The sequence below is a fragment of the Mesitornis unicolor genome, unplaced genomic scaffold (assembly GCF_000695765.1).
Source record: "Mesitornis unicolor isolate BGI_N332 unplaced genomic scaffold, ASM69576v1 scaffold10183, whole genome shotgun sequence".
Classification (NCBI taxonomy): domain Eukaryota; kingdom Metazoa; phylum Chordata; class Aves; order Mesitornithiformes; family Mesitornithidae; genus Mesitornis; species Mesitornis unicolor.
This window is the reverse complement of record NW_010174034.1, coordinates 55,892-77,037: the sequence shown is the minus strand read 5'-3', so window position 1 is coordinate 77,037 and position 21,146 is coordinate 55,892. Positions and strand designations below refer to the sequence as shown.

The 21,146-nt window shown below is 37.2% G+C and overlaps 1 protein-coding gene across 1 annotated transcript in view; it reads left to right on the top strand.

Annotated features, from left to right (window-relative positions):
- Positions 1–304: 304 nt before the first annotated feature.
- The window catches only part of CD2AP (CD2-associated protein), a gene marked incomplete at its 5' end in the record, with an annotated part of 27,116 nt that continues 6,274 nt past the window's right edge, over positions 305–21,146 (top strand). Inside the window, 8 exons of the mRNA XM_010180918.1 lie at positions 305–489; positions 2,744–2,852; positions 6,774–6,865; positions 9,237–9,341; positions 11,545–11,581; positions 11,964–12,026; positions 15,594–15,750; positions 16,289–16,431. Of these exons, the coding sequence (XP_010179220.1) occupies positions 305–489; positions 2,744–2,852; positions 6,774–6,865; positions 9,237–9,341; positions 11,545–11,581; positions 11,964–12,026; positions 15,594–15,750; positions 16,289–16,431 (891 nt within the window). The remainder of the gene's footprint in view (positions 490–2,743; positions 2,853–6,773; positions 6,866–9,236; positions 9,342–11,544; positions 11,582–11,963; positions 12,027–15,593; positions 15,751–16,288; positions 16,432–21,146) is intronic.

Genomic DNA, 21,146 nt, shown 5'->3' with positions numbered 1-21,146 from the left:
CCAAGGATAAGGTGTTCCATCACTTTAACAGACTGCAGAGCCTGGGTGACAATTGAAATAGCAAGACGTATTAGTGATTTAATGACTTGGTTACTGGAGTATTCAGTGCAATACTGGTGTAATTTCAAATGGTCCTGTGTTAAATATACAGCTAGAACAGAGGTGAGATATTACAGCTACAATATAATGTTCATAGAAAAGCTCTTTATCAAGAGCAGTGCACACAGCTATGTTAACTCCACTTTTCTTCCCAAAGAGCAAATAATTTCAACTATTAAAGCAGCTTTCTTTTTTGTGCTTTCAGAGCCTGTTTTCAGCGGTCCTACCTCACCTGTGGTCTCTCCAGGAAATGGGAGTGAACCTGGATCTGCACCAGCACAGCCAAAGAAAATCCGAGGTATTGGGTTTGGAGATATCTTTAAAGAAGGCTCGGTGAAACTTAAGACAAGATTATCCAGTAATGAATCGGAAGATAAAAAGCAAGATAAGGTTTGTAGCAGTTCATGCTGTTATTTTGGGGTTCCCTGTAAAAATAATTTAAAGGATGTGGAATCTGAAGTCACAGTATCTTAAAGGTGCTGAATACACTGACTACTTCAAAATTTTTATTTCCATAATCGGACTATAACCGTCTCACAGGGCTCTTCCCTATAAAATAAATCAAACCTCCTCAAGCTTCCTTCACAGTAAGTTATATTTAACACTGATTGCAAAAGGTCTATTCAAAGGTCTTGGGATTTGAAACATTAGCGAGGGAAAGCGAAGATGATATAAAAATTGTTGTTTCAAAGCCATCTGGTGGCTTGTTACACAAGTTCCACAGTAACTTCTCAAACACATCTGCGGTACAATGTTTCCCGTAATCTCTCTGTAACTGACTTTGTATGCAATCTGAGACAAGACTATTAAGTCTTCCTATATAAGTTAAACCTGGCCTTTTAAACAAGAAATATTTTGGAGTTTCTTTAGTTTTTGGGTTGTGTTTTTTTTTTCCCCGGGTTGTGGTAGATGTTGAGATTGCTGTTCTAGGTGTCATCTGTCATTACCCATGTCAATGTCCTTCAGTGAATGCTGTGAAGTTTGCTCAGACATCTTGGATTGTGTTATTTTGCTGTGTATAAACACTAAAATTTGTTGGCGCTCTGTTAGTTGGCCTGTCTGGAAAGTTGTTGTAGGCCATTTCTCAGCAAGACGGGAAATGAAGTGAGAAAACAAGTTTTGCATAGCTTAAAGACAATGAAATAAATAGTTGAGTTTAGCACTTAATATTCCACTTATGCTTGTTGCTGAGACCATCCCAAAGGCAGACAGACTTACAGAACAACCTGGAGAGTCCTAGGGAGACAATTCTTACGAAGGTCTTGCAAAAATGGATGGCTTCTTTGGATTTGTGCTCAACTTGCTTTGGTGTTAGGTAGAGAGATGCTTAAAGGGCATTCTCAGTCAGTAAAGTAAAAAGCTGTTATTAGGAAACTCTAGAGCAGAGAGGGTTTTTTTTTTCCCTTGGGGAATTTGGAGACTGTTCAGCACAGGAAGGCTGAGCTCTGATGGATCTGAAGTGCTTAAGAGCATTTATGGTCCTGCAGGAGGATGGTGAGATAGGTTTCAGCCGGCCCCAGCATCCTGCCTGGGCTCAGGCTATTTATACCCTGTCTGCCTAAACTTCCTCTCACTTTTCTAATTGCATCTCATTTTGGAAGGGGGAAATGTAGAGAACTATTTCCACATCGGATTTGTTTAATCTCATAGGTGGGTTATTTTAGGCCTTCCTTCATATGGCGTTGTGGAGCACATTAAATTGCATATGTACTCTGAGAACATCCCAGGTGACCGTGGCTTCCTCTATGGTATGTCAGAGGTACCAAGCACCAGCCCACAGGCATCATCGGGTTTCAAGGAGTGTAAATCTGGTTTCTTTGACAGTAGAAAGTCTGGAAAGTTTAGATGAAAATGAACAGAATAACTAAAGGCAATGGGATTTTTCACATCAGTAACACTGTTAGGGCTGCTCAGGTAAGTACTGGCTGTAAGATCATATTCTGTGTTTGTAGCTCATAGGGCTGTGAAGAAGTGAATGCAGCTGAAGCTGTGTGAATCTTCAGTAGGTCTCCTGAGGGGGGGAAGAAAATATTGAAACAATTATTTTGCTTAGATATTTGTTAACTGTGAAACTTGTTACTGGTTCAAATGCTTCTGTGGGGTTTTTTTTTTGGTGTAGGAGAAATCTCAATTGTGCTTATCTGTTCTGTATGAATTGCTGAGAGAGAAGTGAAGGTGGGACGGGCTTTCATGTGCTCTTACACTTAGTTAAGAACTGATTTCCTCTTCAGCTGGGGTGGTGTATGGCTACTGAATACTCCTGCTTTACTCCAGCGCAAAGGAAGCGCTGTCAGCAAGTTACTCTCAGCAGAGCTGTTAAGTAGAGGCTGTTTTCAGGATAATGGAACAGTAACACTTGGAACTGCTGAAATGTGACAGAAAAAGTGTATCTGGCAATGTCCTGAGATTGGCTTCTAGATTGAAAGCTGCACTGTCTTCAATTGGTAGGCAAAATTTTAATTGCAGTGGGTGTAATGAAGTAACTACAGCAAGTTAAATACTTAATGGGAAAATTCATTGAATCTCTTGGAGATAGTCATTCCTATCGTCTCAACTAATGAAAACCTGAGTATGTTCTGTAGCCTAAACAAAACTAAAACTCATTGTGAGTTTTTGTTAACAAAGACTTATTTTATTCATATAGCCATCACCTAACCATCCCCCTGGAACAAAGCTCATGCATTTTCCCAGTACAACAAAGCCTGAAAACTCATCAGAAGTGGTGAAATCAGAAGCTGAAAGTAAACCAAAAGGTAAGGCTGATGGAAGTACACGTCTATTACTTGGTAGTCCTCTGCACAGAAGTATCTGATTGTCATTTTTTTTAAATCTTAAAATCTTAAACTCGTGTGTGGGCTGGGTTTTTGTGTAATGTTCTGTACCTTTGAGGAGTTATGCAGAAGAGTCTGGAGGAGTTTTTGCTTGCATTTGGGTGGAAAACGAATTAAAATCACTTACGTGGTTGTCTTCCAGAACAAAATAAGGCTGAGGCATGAAGTTTTATTGCAGCAGCCCCTTTCTTTCAATTTGCTATCTTGACGTGCTCAAACTGGCTGTCTTTCTGCCTGGCTTTTAGTGTTCAGCTGGGATGCTGGAAATCTCTTGTTCTGAAACCATCCCTGAGCTCTGTTTCTGTCCCTAGGCTATAGAAGTGACTTTCTAGGCTCAGGATTTACTGTGGAGTTGCCAATGTGCTTTCATAACTGTACACTAAGTTTCTTGCATCAAAAAGTTGGTGCTTGTGCTCTGCTGAAGTCCGTTCCCTAGATAATCTAGTCCCATTGTGGTTCTGTTTATACTAAACTCTTTTTTAATTTTTCTTTTTTACTGTGAAGGATTTATGACTTCATTTAACTACCAAATTGCGTAGTTTTATCTAGAGAGGTATTTTTAAGCCAACCCAAAACGTTGTGTGGGAGTGCCAACCTCATATGAAAAATTAACTTCAATTATGTGATGTATAGACAGCTCATTTTGCCTGCTTCCAGAGCAGACTTCTTTTGACATCCGTAGAGTAATTTCAAGTGTATTTTTGTTTTCTGCGGAAATACCTTATTTTGGGCTCAGTGGGTTGTCTTACATGGAACGCGTAATTTGCAGAAATGAGAAAACTGTGACAAACAAACAATTGACTTTTTGCCTGTGTTGAGTAGTTGTGTAATTTAGCACAAAAGGGCACTTGAAATGCCAGGCTTGATGGTCAGAGCCCTCGTTTCTCTGTATCTCTAGCAGTATATAGGGCATCCGTGCCACTTTAGCCGTATTTTGGCTTTATTGTATTGGATAGCTGTAAATAGCATCACCATGTTTACAAACAACTGATCAAGATGTTTGGTGTAATGGCTTGAGAGTAGTTAATACTTAAATTTTGCCATTGCAAAGCATACATCAAATGTTTCTGTACGGTGCATCTGATGGAAGCTGATGCTTGCTTGCAACTTTGAAATCTTTACTGAACTTCAACGCTGGGATTCTCTTGGGATCTTGCTTTGAAACGGTGCCAGTGCTGTTGCTTTAAGAGCCATCCAGCCCTGAGCATTGTGCAGTTTGACTTGTCTAAAACTTTGCCTAAAATTAACCCAAATCTGCCTAAAAAAATGTGAATATTCAGTACTGAACACTGAGAACATTCAGTATTTAGCTCTTTTCATGATTTCAGGTGCATCTCCTCCTAAAAGCACAGAAATTGGACTAATTCAATAGCCATGCTGAGTCTCTGCTCGCCAGAGAAACAAATACATCAGTGAGAAATTAAATATGGTAGTGATAGATGCAGTGGGACATCATTAGATAAAACCTATAGGTACCATTTAAGAACATCTTGCAGCCTTTGGAAGAAAGCTTGGTTTTCTTCTTTAGTGTTTTTATTTTAATATGGACCGTGTTATAGTTTATATATATCGTCCTCAGTTTTGAGAAAGGGAGTTCAAAATAAACTCTGTTCAATATGTTAGCAAATAAACAGATCTCTAAACTGTTTAGACTCGTGTGGCTTATTTTGGTGTGGCTCTGCTATTTCTGGGAAGCTTGTTTTGGCCTCTGGTGCAAGTATGTAAAAATATTTTGTTTAAAAATTAAAATAATCACAATTTGACCCCTCCTTCCCCTGCTTATGTTAGAATACATCATCTGTGATTCCTGCTACTGTATTGGTAGTCCCAAATCTTGGGAAAAGGCTGGATTTTAAACTACCTTTTAGTAAATATACTTACTGAAGTTTAGATGTACTGTGTTGTAAATAGTTCATACTCGTAACATCGGTGGGTGCATTTCTTGGGTGATGCCGAGTGCTGGGGTTCACAGCCCAGTGCACACGAGGACCATGGCAGGGTGAGGGCTCCCTGTCCCCAGCCTTCCCGGCAGCTGGAGCAGGGTGAAAGGTTCCCTTCCCGGTCTGTTTTGTCTGTTTTGGGATATGTGAGGAGAGGAGATGTGCTTGGAGGAGGAGAGGAGGATTGTGTCATTCATCTGTACTGGCCAAATCCCCAGACCGTTACAGAATCAGGACATAGAGAAATGTACTACACTTGTGTTACACATTGTTATTACTAATGAATAAAATCTCTGAATTTGGGAGATATTTGTAGTGTACTTGATTTTTTTTTAACCTCCATTTAAACATTCATCACTTTAACACTGTTTTGCTTATGCGTAACTCTTCACAAACTGCAGTATAGTCAGTCTATAGTTGAGCATTTCTGATCTCTGTTTAAGGTGTTAAAATAATGCAAGTTCTTATACCTAGAATTATTCATATGGTTACATATCATCTATTTATTTGTGTGTATACATCCATATGTATCCCTATCTCTTAAGCTTGGCATACTTTTGCATTTTAACATAGTAGTTGTCGCTGACCAAGCTAGAATTTTATTTAAGAATATAATCAGATTTGTATCTTGATTTAACAAAATACAACAACAACAGAAAGATTCAACTGTAACTCATTTATTTTCTTACCATCCAGCAAAAGGTGGTCGTTAAGGCTTGCAGAGAATCCTGATGGTGACCTGATACTGTGGTTAAGGCAGCACGTTAGAGTCCTTTTTGTTTGCTTCCCCTTCCTTCATTTGTCAGAAAGCTAGAATTTTATTTAAGAATATAATCAGATTTGTATCTTGATTTAACAAAATACAACAACAACAGAATCAACTGTAACTCATTTATTTTCTTGCCATCCAGCAAAAGGTGGTCTTTAAGGCTTGCAGAGGATCCTGATGGTGACCTGATATTGTGGTTAAGGCAGCACATTAGAGTCCTTTTTGTTTGCTTCCTCTTCCTTCTTTTGTCAGAGAAATCCAGCCTTTTTATCCACTAAGAAATTTAATTTATTTAATAATGTTGAAAAATTCTTTGCAGTCAAGACTTCTATAGGAATATATTTGGGCCTTTCTCACATGGATTTTATTCTAGTGTGGGAAAGGAAAACAAATCCTCCTGTTTTTTCACCTGAAATTGTTTTACCTCAATTTTAAATGGATTAATTATTGAACTGTACCAAATGGAAAGAAAGACATTATTCTTTCTATTTCTTGCAGAAGAGGCTGTGACTGAGTTGGTCACTCAGGTGAGGTCTGGTTTCAGGTGCTAAGCCAAGGAATTCCTTTGCTTCAGTTACTTGATTTCACTGCTGAATTTCAGCAAATGTGCTGCTTGGGTACGGGAAGTTTCTGTACTAGTACGTGTTAGTAAGGGATGTCACCTTGAAACAATTGCATTTATTTAAATAGGATTGCACATTTGAAATGTAGGTAATTTCTGAGAAAATGTCGTATAAAATCTTCATAAAAAGCTTGAAACCATTTTTGTCTAAATTAGCTCAAAACTGAATATATGATGCTATGGAGAGGTTTAGATAGGCTGTCACAGGTTTAGCTGAGTCGGCTCCTCATCCCTCTGAAGTCAGAGTACCTGAACTAAGTTGCTGTTGTGGAAAAAGTATTTCAGAGCTTCAACTGCTGATTTCACAAAGATTTATCTCCGTTGCTCCATAAATATCTGATCTTATTTTTCTTTTGATATGAATGGCACAGTGAACATTTGTAAAGCAGTCTCAGGTGGCTGCTGTAGAAGGGAGGTGTGATTATACTGTGAATTTCTGAGCTCTCTTTCAGACAGTGCTATGTGTGCTGCTGCCCATGGTGTGTAATTGTAATTGTGCTGCTTTGTTTCAGCCAAGGAATATTGCAGGACGATATTTTCCTACGAAGGCTCAAATGATGAACTCAGCTTTAAAGAAGGCGAGATCATTCAAATAATCAGTAAGGTAAGATTCCTGGTCTGCTTGAACCATTTATCTAGCTTTTGTGGGTTTTGTTCCAGTAGGTAATGTGTAAAGTGTGAAAGCAGCAGAGTCTGTTGGAGCAGATATTCCTGTAGACTGATTTGCCTCGTCTGAGGGTCAGCTCTTTGCTTCTGCACTCAGTGAAGACACAGATGTCCTTAAAGGTTGTCTCAGAGTGGGAAGTTGTCTTAGATTCCTCAAAGGCCTTTTGAAGAAGAGGAGGCTGAGGGGAGACCTTTATCCCTCTCTACCACTACCTGAAAGGAAGTCGTAGTGAGGTGGGTGTTGGTATCTTCTTCCATGTAACTGGTGATAGTATGAGAGGAAGTGGCTTCAAGTTGCACCAGAGGGGGTTTAGACTGGATATTAGGAAAAATGTCTTTACTGAAAGAGTGGTCAAACACTGGAAGGGGCTGCCCAAGGAGGTGGTGGAGTCACCATCCCTGGAGGTGTTTGAGAAGCGCGTGGATGTGGTACTTCAGGATGTGGTTTAGTGGGCATGAGGGTGTTAGTTTGATGGTTGAACTTGATGATCTTAGAGGTCTCTTCCAACCTTAATGATTCCGAGGTTCTAAGGCCAGTTGGACCAGTATACACCCAGCACCAAATGCCTTTTCAGTGGGGAAATTGGAAAAGCTTTGCAAAAATAGCCCTTCTACCTTCAGCACTTGTACTCTTTCTCTGGTGATGTATCAGGCTCATCTCTTAGAGGTGGTGGTTGAAAAGTATTATTGTGTCAAAAAAGTGAGAAATAAAGATCTGTGCTTACTGATGTAGGTATGAAAAAAAACCTGAGCAAACGCTTTCAGTAGGGGAATGAAGTCCAGGTGTTGGAGACACTTGGTATTTCAGAATAACCCTACAGAAGTTAATGACACTGGCTATTTAGAGAGACATGATTGTTTAGTTGAATGTTCCTGTTTGTGTGAGTATTGAAAACACCTTTTTGCAAGCTCATCTTGTTGCAGAGATGGTTTTTAAACAAGAAATGAACCTCTGCATAATTAATTTCCCAGCAGTTAGTTTATATGCTGCTATATTAAGGAGTAAAGACTTTCCTAAAAAAAAAAATAAATAAAAAATGAAAAGGCTTTTTTGTTTTTGGTTTGTTTGTTTTCAGCTTTCACTTGGCTGTGGAAGAAAAGTAGCGCTTTTTTTTTTTCTTTAGGAGGATTTTAAGTTTATGGAAGACACGGCCACTTTTCTTAACAAGGAAACTGATATTACCGGTTTTCTTGACTGTAACTACAGTGGAAGTGTAATTACGGAAGGCACTTTTTTAAATGTGCCAGCTATTGTTGATTATCTTCCCTGAATTTCTTACCTCGCTGTCCTTTTTTAAAAAAAAATTATTTTACTTTTTATTTTTTCCCTCTCTTTGACCCGTTCAGTGTCTCAGCTGAACTGAGTGCTGAATTGTCCTTGTTGTGTACTGAACTTTGGGATGAACTACTTGGTGCTGCTCACAGTGGCACGTATCGGCAGAAACCCACTTGGGCTTGGATGGAGGAGTGACATCTACAGTACTGTGGGTCTGAATATTTAGGCAGCTGTTACTTATCACAGAATCACAGGATATCAGGAGTTGGAAGGGACCTCAAAAGCTCATCCAGTCCAACCCCTGCCAGAGCAGGATCACCCAGACCAGGCCACACAGGAACATGTCCAGGTGGGTTTGGAATGTCTGCAGAGAAGGAGACTCCACAACCTCTCTGGGCAGCCTGGGCCAGTGCTCTGTTATGCTGCTTAAATATTCCTAAGAACTTTATGTATATACTAAGGCTTCAATACAGAAAGATCATGTAATGGATTTCTGTGGCACTAAGTTAATTCTCCATTTTTATTTTATTTTATTTTTTTATGTCTTAATTTTATTTTTTTATGTCTTTCCTCAGCTCTGTCCTCTCACTTCTTCACCCTTTTCAGACCAGTGAACCTGATCAATCACATCAGAATCATTTTATTTAGTAGAATTGTGTGTTACTCCAGTGGCACTTATAGTATTTACTGAATAAGTTGCCTGTCCAGGAAGTTGAGAATATTGAATATCGCAGCTGGTTTTATGTACTTTCTTTCCCTTTGCAGATCTTATCCTTATACCCTTATCATATATATGATGTAATATAATTTCATATCCTACTTTTTAGAAAACAAATAAAAAGTGACCAAACCTGATCTGATCTGTGGCTGTTTCCTCTTGCTAGGGCAGTTAAAGTATTCCTCTTATAAATGGGATATTTGAGACAAACAATTATTTTACATTGTGTGTAAAAGCAAGCCCGTTGTTCCTGTAACTGTATCTGTTCTGGGGAAGAAATAAATATTGATTGAAATGTCTGTTTGTTTGTTTTAGGACACTGGAGAGCCAGGCTGGTGGAAAGGGGAACTCAATGGTAAAGAAGGAGTCTTCCCAGATAACTTTGCTGTTCAAATACAAGAGTCTGATAAAGACTTCCCTGTAAGTTCTTATATGTACTGTTTAGCATCACAAAAAAGTATTGATGGAAATGGAAGGAATAAAAGATTTCACAGCACATCATGTGGCTTAAAATATTGATACAATTGTGGCAGTTTTAAACTCTTAATTAGCTATATCAAAGAAGAAAGATTTAAAGGTTAATGTTTGTGTTCAAACTTCTGCTTTAATATTAAATTGAGGTGTGCTTTTAAAGAGTAAGTGGAATTAATGAGGATGGTTAGATCATGTAGGAAGGATATAGTAGTCCTGTAAGTAGCTATAATTGCAAAATGCTGAATGACCCCTGTGGGACCAACTGGGTTTTTTCCACGTTCAGACTTGCCAGTAGGTTGCAGTGCCTGAGCTGATCTTCAGGTGGGATTTAGTAATATTTCTTTCCACCATCGTGTGCGCTAATTTATAGAAATGGATGTTTTCATGTGAGGCTCCTTGGTCTTGTATTTTTGGTTCTTATTTATAACTTTTTTTGTTGAGAGGAGTGTGATGTTTTGGTTCTGAGAAGTTTGTGAGGCAAAGGTGGTTGTGTTAATTCACAAACACACATCATCCCCAAATGGAATGGATTCAGCTCCAGATCAGGACATGTAAATGTTGAAACCTGCATCTCAGCAGAACAGCGTTTCATAGTAATTTAGTGCCATTTGGTCTGGAATTGGAGATGTTCAGAGAGCATTGCTGGATTCAACCTGACAGACAGTTATTAACTTAGCATTTAACCTCAGTTACGTCTCATATACAGAAAGTCTGGTTACTCCAAGTCAGCGTTTTCTTTTCAACTTGATTCTTAGCTTTGCAAGGATGACATAAATGCTGTAACATATGGCTGGCTCGATTTGAGGGGTGAGTGGGTGGTATCACTGTTTTGTGGTACAGAATTGCTCCCTTGGGAGAGAAAAAAAATCTTCTTTTACCATAAACAGTGTTTCATGTAGATAGACTTTGCTTTCATCCTTTATTCTGCTTTGTGTAGTGTGTGTCAGTACAGGGATCCACCTTGCACTGAGCAGCTTTGAAGTTCAAGGCATTGTCATCAGCTATTTGATATCGACTTAATAAAAACACAGATCGGTGTCATATAATGGCAAGTTGATGCTGACCTCTCAGTGTCATCGTTTCTGATATAGGCAGCAGTGTATAATGTATTTGCTTTTTCTGGGAAAGAGAAAATACGGTCTTGTTACTTAAGATCACTGGGTTTGTGTCCTATAAAGCTAGCAGAAGAAACTTAATATGGGTTTACATGCTTGCTTAATGACATTTCACTTGTCAGAATAAAATCTTTCTGTATTAAGAGCAGCTTATTCAATAATACAGGGGCAAAGGAGTGAAATCCATTCATAGCAACTGTTTCAAAAATAGCCACTACAAGGAGTTTTCGGAGGGGCTATGTTAGACTGAGCCCATATGGTTTCAGCAGTGTTTGTATAAAGAACAACAGGAGAGAGATTCAGATTGAGTTTTATCAGTTTCAGAAAAGTGATGAGTGACTGTGTTTTAAAATAGAATTATTTTCAGTGTACAATACTGTGTAAATTTTTAATGGCTAAAGTGGCCTGTGCACCTTTTTGCACTTAATTATACAGTGAATAGGAAGCTCAAAACAATGTGTTTCATGCAACTGCAGTGTTTATATTGCAAACACTGCTAGCTATTTTTGTTGTCCTACAGTATTGTAGTTTAGAAGTCTCAATGAATTGAAATAATAGTTCTGCTGATATTTAGTTTAGAACCTTTTTATTCCAGTAAAAGTGACCGGTTTTGGTTCAAAAATTGTCTTGATTACTCCTTTAAATTTGAATGTTACTATCGCAGATTGAGGCTTACATATTGAAATTAAAATGAGTGCAATTGGAGCAATTCTTTGGACTAGAAAAGAGGTCATTCTGAATATGTAGCTCTTTGTACCTCTGCTGCTTACACGTGTTGCTAAAACACTAATCTGAGATCTGAAGAAACCTGCATTTTGTTCCTGCTTTTTCAACTGGTTGTCTGGAGATATCAGAGGAATTATCCAGTTCCCTGTGTTTCCTGTCAGTGAGTTGACTACATCCTTTGTGAAACACTTTGAAATCAGCTAGTAAATGGGCTAGCCATTACAGTATGCAAATCAAAACACAACGAAGTCTGTCTTCCGTAGAGAATATTGGTTTGTTTGACTTTGTTTTTCCTCTTCATTTTGCAGAAGCCAAAGAAACCTCCACCTCCAGTTAAAACTCCAGGTACGCAGTGTAGTATGGTGGCGTGTATCTGAGAAAATACTGGATTTCAGAAGCAGTGCGTGACTTCAAAAGAAAATTCGGAAGTAGCTTTGCACTTCCAAGTAATGCAGCCACTCGTAGTCATAGTTTGAGGTTACTTTTTATGCTTTATGTATTTTACTGCTGCTATATATTTTTCCAAATTATGTTGGAGCCTACTTTGGAAACACTTTAATACAGGCCTACAGTTTGCTGGTCTGAAATGAGTGTTTATAAATGGTGTTATGCTCCTTGGGAAGAAGAAAATATAAACACAAATTGGTGTATGTCGTATTTTTAGTTAGTGACTAAGATAACTAAAGCTCTTAGACACTTCTCAATGGTTTGTTTTTTTTTCATTCAGCTCCAAAGCCTGAATTGCCAACTGCAGAGAAGAAATTCCCTTCCTTGAGGCCAGAAGAAAAAGGTGAGACTGGTTTTATTCAACGTGAGTATCAGACTGTGCCCTTGTAAATGAGTTACAATTCTTTTACTTGACTGCTGTGTGCAATGGGTACCTCTTTGGAGGACATCGTATGGATTCTCTTTATACCATCTACTGAAACTGTTGGATCTGTGATCTTATGGAAGTCTTATTCGAGTGATTCGAAGAACTACAGTTCTATGAACTGTGTATTTTTTATTATTGCTTTATATTCTGACAAATGTTGATTGCACTGCGTAATAACATAGTTACTACTGAATTCCTTTAAGTATAGTTTTGTGATAGTGACTGCGGTTTTGAATAGGAATGGTGCAGATGAAAACATTTGCTGCTGCTTCTGAATGTTTTGGTCAAAATCAAATTAAAAAAAAAAAAAGCAATCTCTGATGGAAAATGCTTTTGAAAGAAATACAGGGAACAGTTACACCATTCCTTAGAAAGATGTTACAGCCACAATGCTCGGAAATTGAGATTGTCTTGGCTTGTTAATTCTTGCTTTATTCCCTGTTTTCAAGTTCCATGTACTTTCAAGGTGTTTACCAGTTTATTCTTAAAATTTAAAGGACAGCTTTTTTCCCTGAAGAAAAGCTGCTGTTATCACTGAAACACATTTCTAAAATGCTTATTTTTGTATTTGATAAACTTGCCAAGTCAAACTGTTAGAAGGTTTTGATTGTGTTGAAAAATCAGACATTTAAAAAGAAGTAATTCTGATTTTATTGCAGCTTAACCCTATTACAAAAACATACTCTGTTCTGGGAATAGCAAACTGTGGCTGACCATGGCCCAGGCTGCCCAGAGAGGTTGTGGAGTCTCCTTCTCTGGAGACATTCAAAACCCTCCTGGACGCCTTCCTGTGTAACCTCATCTAGGTGTTCCTGCTCCAGCAGGGGGATTGGACTGGATGATCTTTTGAGGTCCCTTCCAATCCCTAACGTTTTGTGTGATTCTGTGTGTAAACAGCATTTCAACAAGTAACCCTGCTCAATGGGTTTGTTGGCTTCCCTGGGCAGTTTTTATATCCCTCATCTTAAACTAGATTCTCAGGTGTTTCATACAAAGGCTACTTGTTAAAATCAGCTATGTTTCCTCTGCATGTGAACAAACAAATTATTTTTATCTATTGGAACAGTATTTTCAGGTGTGAATTGAGATCAGCTGTATAATTTTAGAAATTTTGGTCACTTGGCTCTTTATAAATCTATTTTAACTCAGTTATTTAAACTGAGGTAAGTTTAATTTTAGACTGGTTCTGTTTGTGCTGTGGTGTGAACCTTTGCATAGTTGAGCCCAACTGTTCATGGAGGAATATAAGAAAAAAAATACTGAGTGACACCATCCAAAATGCTTAGGAACATTAAAGCTTCTGAAAAACTAAGAAAGCTAAAGACCTGTCCTTTACTGTGGTACAAGAATTGATGGAGGAAAATTTTGTCTTGCATTCAGTTAAAGGTCAGGTCTTAAAAGTTACTCATTTAGGTGGCAGTAGTCTTTTACTAGAAGAAATACCCATTTATCAGTGCAGTTTTTCTTGTGGAAAAATACCCGTGTTGATACAAGTGATTAAAGTATGAAATTGTGCTGTAATTAGTCTTCAAAAAAAAGTATTAATTGAGCAGCTCTAATCACAAGCTATTAAACCATGTAATTATTTTACGCCTATTGGGACACTACTGAATCTGTCTTTAATTGAGATCAAAAATTGATCGAAAATTAAAAGCAATACTCTTGTAAGTATTTCTGTATTTATAGTGACAGTCACTTAATGGTATCATGTAGAAATTTTTGTCCTGTCTTCGGATTAGTATTTTTATTTCCATTACTAAGCTGTTCCATTTGAGCCAACACTTACCTTTTTCATTGCGGAATAAAATCCAAAAAAGAGGCATGCCCTTTTGTCCAGCAGAATTGTCCAACTTCTGTGCTCATGGTGAATCTTGACCTTTAGTGTTAACTTATTCCACTTTGCTATGATAATTTTTTATATTCAGATTTTGAGTGGGTGTAATTGAAGGGAAAACCAACAGATGAGAGTTCAGGAGTGCAATTTAATGACAGCATTTTTTTCTGCCTGGGTTATGAACTCACTTATTCTTAAACAAAAGGCACAATTTTCAACTAGTGTTCAGCATAACATCAAAGCCAAAATTGAACTTCAGTAGCACTGACTGCTGCTGGACATTTAAAATGTAGATGTTGCAGATAGGATCAGCGGGCAGAAGTGGCTGGCCGTGTCACCAGGCTGTTTTACACAGGGCAGCCAGCACCACCGTGTGGCAAAATCCTTCCACTGCTTCAGTATTTTGTGTTTTTAACTCAGTACTAAGAGAGTAGAAAAGCATGCAGACCAGTTTAGGTTTTTTATTAATTCCTCCTCCTAGTGTTCAAATGTCCCAAAGCAGGAAGACAGTTCTGCCCTAGATAATGCTGAAGTATCTCTATGATCTGTTTATTTGCAAGTATTTATCTGAAAGAAAATTGATGTTTCCCCATGTTACGGTTGGAGGGCTGACACTCAGCAGCTGCAGGGCTTGTCCAAAGGACGACAGTCCTAGACCTGGCAATTAAGGCGCCTTGCTGAGATGGAGCCAAATTACCAAATTTCCAACCTTACTCCCAAATCCATAGCATATGTAAACACTTCATGTTATACCAATACTTGGTTAAAAGCAGAGTCATAGGAAGAGAGGATGACAGGAACCAAAGCTGAGGGTCAGTGTCTCCGTCCCAATTTACTGACTTACTGTCCTTACTGTAGAGAACTGGAACTCCTTACTGTTACCCAACAATCTGTTAAATCCTCAGCACTTTATGGATGCCTGATTGAGCTGTAGCATAGTTTTATATGGAAAACTAGAAGGTGTGCTCTGGATATCCCACAGGGTGTGATTAGAGAACATGGGTTGAAGACCATTCAACCAACATTGAAGCAGCCTGATTTTTTTCAGTGCCATGTATGTTCTGTGTCAGCTCTTCTGGACAGGTCATGCAGTCTTCGGACAGTAGATTTAATTTCTTTCTTTGATTATCCATACTTAAGTTGTATCTTGGGTTTGTAGGACTTTGTCTAAATTACATTCAATTATTCATTTAAATATTCATTTATTCAGATAAATATTAATTTCCCCTCTTTTTTCCATAGATAAATTATGCTGTCTGTGTGTATGAAAAGTCTAGTTAGAACAAAATAAAAAACCAAACTACCTTTTAAAGAGGAAATAAGATGAATTCTTAGAAAGGGGAAAGCAGTAGCTGTACATATGGTATTTGATTCTTAGCTGTTATTTGCAGTGCAATAATGTGAATCCATAATTTCTTACTACTGTTTCATGTCAGTAGAAAGACATTTTGCTTTAATGTAATGTTTTTTAGGTTCATGTAAGTAGTTGTTGTTTTTGTAAGGTATCACTTAAGACACTTGCATATCTATTTTTCACTTTGATCTTCAAAGAAAGTATTTCTGACAGCAGTTGCTTTCCAATTGACTAGTGTTGTAAGAATGCTAGGTAACATGGGTTTCTAACATGTTATGGTGGCTTCTCTTGTCAGATGAAAAAGCTTTGGATCAGAAGCCTTTGAAGCCACAGGCTCCTCAAGTCCCACCCAAGAAGCCTACCCTTCCTACCAAGACGAACAGCTTACTGAGAGCAGGGCTCCTGCACCCCAAACGTCCAGAGAAACCCACTTTGCCTTCATCTGTGTCCAAGTCAGTAAAACTTAAATCACATACAAGAAGTATATTTTATTTGGTTTGTTGTTCTGTCTTCCTTCATGGATGAGGTCATATATAGCCATATATATATATATATATAACATACTTTATTCTATACCCAGAAAGAAATAACTTGTTCTTGGCAACTTTTTTTCTTTACAGGAAGATTTTGATGTCAAGGGGTCTGAGTATATTTTGACATATTTCAAGAGATATTACTGAAGGTGTGCTATTCAGTTCTCTTGTTTTCTGTTGTACTGAAGTGTAACGCTTTAAGTGCCAAAATATGCCCTGTAGTGAAAGTTTGGGATTATTTTTATAAGGGGACTCTGCAAGAGCTGAAATGGGGGAACTCATTTTTATAGAACTAGAATTGCTTTTCGAAAGACTTGATTTTAAGCAAGGATATAGAAAATGATAAAATATACTGAATTTTTTCCATATACATCTAATTCTTGGTATGTTTCAGTTTTAAACTATTTATTCTCCTGACTAGATATGTCTTGTTGATGTTTTTTTTTCCTCATTACAGATCTAATGGAGAAGTTGTTTCTCTTCGACCGAAATCTGAAGTTGAGCCAGTAGCAAAACCAAAGTTAGACTCTGAACCATTACCACTTAGACCAAAATCAGTAGAGGTAGATTCACTTGTGGTAAAAGGCTCTAAAGAATCAGGTAAGATAAGAATAAAATGTTCTTTTGGGTCTTTGGATTGCAGTATTTTACAAGGTTAGAATAAGCTTTTAAATTACTTTACTCAAAATGCCACAGTTATACCTGTTTAGCAGTTTTTTCTTTATAATTCTTCATTATATTTATTATTACTCTGTTATAAAAAATTATAACTGCTGTTGGTAGCTCAAGCAATGAGCAGATGTCAGTAGGGTATTTGGAGGTAGTTGATGAGCTCTGTGTTGTAACAGATGATAGAAAGGGAGGAACGTAGGTAATGGTTTCTTCTAATTTGAAAGCATGTTTTTTTGCTGTCACTTTTATCTTGCATTTTTATGAAATTGTTTTCCTTACTGACTGGTTCTGTTCATTCTGCTCTTGCATTTCAGATAACTTTTGCTTTTCTAGCTAACTTGCGTATTTGTAGTAATGCCGTTACCTTAAATTTGGGCCAGCATGGTGTATCTTACATTTGAATTTCATGCTTATGGCTTTGCTTAATGCCAAACCTGACATCTCTTTAAATTTAAAATTGTCCAGTAAAAACATTGATAATGATTAAAACAACTGCATTGATGGTCAGGCTCTCTGAGTTATTATATAATTTATTTTTTTAATCCTCTAGTGATAGCACAACTGGTATCAATCCTCTGTGTGCCTCAGGGAGAAATCATCTGCTCCGGACACATTTTTTTTAAACTCTAAATTACTTTTGTTGTATGGCTAACCTTTATATGAAAAACCTTTAGTGATTTGTACCTGCAGTGCTTGGCTCACATATCTCAAATGCAACCTTTCATCTTAGAAAAGGTTTTGGTAAGAATATATTTTGAAATAGTATAACTTGATTTACCTTGCTGGGGTTTTGGGGGTTTTTTTAGGCCAATTATGATATTCAGGTTGTAGATCAGTTGGTCCTAAAGTGTAATAAATTCATCTGGGAGATAAAAATAATGCATTCAAAAGCTGAAGCAGTTTATGAATAGAAAAGTATATTCCTCATTTTTCCTACAAGCATTTTAAAATGTGCTTCTGAGCTTAAATGCTCTGTATGAGGAAAGATTAGTCCTTGTATGTTTTTAATACAGAAGTTTTGTTTTTCTGAGCCACAAAAAGCTGAACTTCAGCAGGTACTAAAAATTCCTAGAAATATTACAAACATCATCAGTGTTACCCTAAAGTATTTATAAGTTCTTTTTGTATTCCCCAGTAAAATCTCTGCATATGCTGTGATATGTCTTGTTTTAAACGTTTTGAATTGGCAGCTTAACTACTGCCTCTGTTTAAATATGGGTTTGAGTGAGGGTATGGAAGAAGCACTCTCAGGCCAAATTAAGCTGAGAGATGAAAGAGCGATGCATAGCATAGCCTTAAAAATGTAAGTGTTGTCCTCCTATTCAGGTATTTTTCTCTAGGATTGTGCTAGATGTGTTATTGTATAGCACAGTATCATTTATCCCAAAAATCTCCCCATGAAAACAGATGGAATGACTTTTTAAAATTAGGTGCAATTATCATGACATCTTTAATAAACAGAGTGGCAACATAGTAGCTGTGATATTAAATAGTCATATATATATATATAAAACACCAAATTTTATACAAATCTAGGAAAAGAAAATATCAATGGGTTCTGATTTGTTAAAATAAAATTATTTACAGGCTTATGGAGAAATTTAAGATATTAATACCTAGATGGTGCAGGGGACAGGGGTGCATAACATGTAACTGGGTGAGGTCAGTTCAGTGACCTTTTCTCTTATAAAATGTAATGAATCTCATGCTTTATATCTCTGTACGCAAGCTCCAAAAATGTTCGGTCCTTGTAAGATTAAAGAATCTTGAACTTCATATAAGAACTAAAATAGATACTAAGACATGGGGGGAAATGTATGGTTGAGGTTGGCAACTGTGTTACCAGCATCTCCTTTTTTTTTCTCTCCCCTTTTGATTGAGATCCTGAAGTGAATGAATTTTTAGAAAACTGTTTTCTCTAAGTATGGGTCTTATTTTTTTTTTCTTCAACTTGTTTAACCATTAAGTGTGGTGTTGGTTGAGCCACTTTCAATTTAGCCTGAGGGGAAGCTGTAAATATTCTGTACCCGTAGGAGAACACAACCCATCCCATACCAATATTAGGCCGCATACTAAAAGGACAAATGCTCAAAACATTCAGAAACATTGATCATGTGGAAACACCTCTTGGAGCTTTATTTGAAAAGTTGCATAGATGTTTCTCTGCTTGGTTATGATCAAAGTACAGTAAAAGACTAAAGCTGTAATACTGGCATGCTGAACATGTAAAGCAATTCTGTTTCTTCTACAAATGTTTCTTTTTCCTGCTTTGTAAAATAATTTTTTTTGTTCAGAATCTTTTTCTAGACATTCCTCTCCTTGACTTTTCTTTCCAGATTTTGTTTCCTATCCTGTTTGCCATGTTTCCCTTCTTACGTGTCAGGAAATTACCCTACCCTTCTCCATTTTGGTAAGATAACAATCTATAAGGAAATCCGAATGCTTTATGCCATACACGTAGCCTCTTCTTAATGTCATAAGCGTAATTTTCAGTTGCAGTTATTGATACTAAAATATTTGGGTTTCAATTTAAAATGCTTTTTTTTTTTTGGTTTGTTTGAATGCCTGTTTTCCTTAGCTGTGAAAGAAGAAATCACTTTAGGTATACTTTTAATATCATGAGTCTTGTAAAAATAGTAATTTTGAAAGTTATGTATTGGGCACGTGCTTAATTGTAGCAAAGACCTCACTGTTGCTTAACTGCAAATTTAAATATTCTAAAGCTTATACCTGTCCCCTAAATTTCTGGGGTGCAACCTCAGCAAGATGAGTAATAGGAAAAAGGGCTCCCAGATTTAATGTGAGGTCCTGTCTTCTGAAATATTGGATACCTTTCACTCCTATTATGGATGTTTAAACCCCAGCCATATGAGATGTTGGAACCGTAATTTAGGTAGACAACCCTTTAGCTTTGCTTCTTTTTGTGAAGGCTTTTAAAGACAAACTGATGTGAAAACACTTGAAGCGTTCACAAATCTTAACAAGATCTCTCACCTAATTGTGTCTGTTAAAGCTCCTAACAGTTCTGTAATGTATGGATCCATGTTAAGCTTGCAGAAGAGACTTTTCTAATAGTCTGTCCTAAGTAACTGTTTAAGCTTAGCTCTTCTTTCTAGAAAAGACAGTGCTCTCGCTCAGCCTTAAAATCACTTTTTGACTCAGAGGTATGGTAGTGCTCTTTTGGCACTATGAAGGGATTTCCTTCAGCAAGTACTCACAGGCTGTCTGTAAGAAAGTTAATTGATAAATCACTTCCTTGATTGAAATGGGTGTAATTTCTGAACTTTTGGTGGGTTTCATCAGTATCTGTATTGATTTCAGCTTTCTCCTAAAAGAATTAAGAATGCTGGTTAAAAAGAAAAACTAACTCCACAAACCCACCACAAACCAAACAATCAGTACCACAAAAACTACAAACCTTAATAACCACCAGCCTGTGTTTTAATTTCTTGCTTATATCAAAGTAACTAAATGGAAAGGTCAAAAGAAAAATCAAGTACAACCAGAATACCTCTGCCTGTAATGTGCTGGTAATAGTTTAATGCTGAGCAATTCTTAGGTGCAGTAATTTCCTTTAGAAGCTCTTACAGATAGGAAAAACTGCCTGGCTTTAGTCTCATCCCACCATCTGTATGTATTTAAATCCTCTACAATTCAAGACTGCAGTAGTCTTCATTATCTTCAAGCCTTCTTAAATACTGTGGTTTTTTTCTTTTTTCAGAAGTACGCATTATTCTTAATATGTTCTTAATATGTTCTCAATATGTCTGATGTTTATTCATGAAAAAAAGGCTGGCATTGCAATTGTCATAGCAACTCAGTTTACAATTCTGATCTAAATTTACTGCCAAATGATTTGTCCTTTCTGCAGAATGACAACAGGAGGGTTATTTAAAGGCAAAAATTACTGAGGTGGGAGAAAAGGCATATATATATTTTCCTGCCTTCTTGTTACCTTTTTAATAAGACCTAAGTAACATAAATCCGGATTTACACTTTGGCATGGGTTAGTGCTCTGGGATTACTGATGACTGAGTAAAGGACATGAAGGTGTACCCCTTGCTCACTGTTGCTTGACTTCTGATGTGTTAAATATTTTATTGGCACAGACTACAGCAGAAATACCTTGATAGTTACTTATTTCTCCCTCATCCCCTTGTCCATCAGCTGCTTGCCATTCATCACTCTTCTGTTTCTTCCTACTTCGTTTTTCTTCCCCGCTTTTTTTTAATTGCAAATATGATTACATGTTTACAAAACACCGTCTTTATGTTCTCTTTAATAACATTCAAAAGCAGCAAACCTCATTGGTAAGAGAGTATTCTAAAAGCCTGCATTTCAACAAGGCAACAGATTATGAAGTAGGTAAGTTTAGGGATATCAGAAAGATCTGAATATTTTAGGGACTTCAAGGATAGGAAAGTAGAGTAGAAAACATTAAAATAAGTTAAAACATTCAGTGGAAAACTTAGTTCCTACAGGTATAAATTAGTTTTGACTAAGTATGAATAAAACTTGGAGTAATCAGGTGACTTGAAGTCATCCAAACACTGAAGTGGTAGGAATGGTCTGGCCCAGTGTTCTTCAGGCTTTTTTTCTTCTCTGACTTCTTGCTGGAGCCTCAAAGTGAATGAGAAAATAGG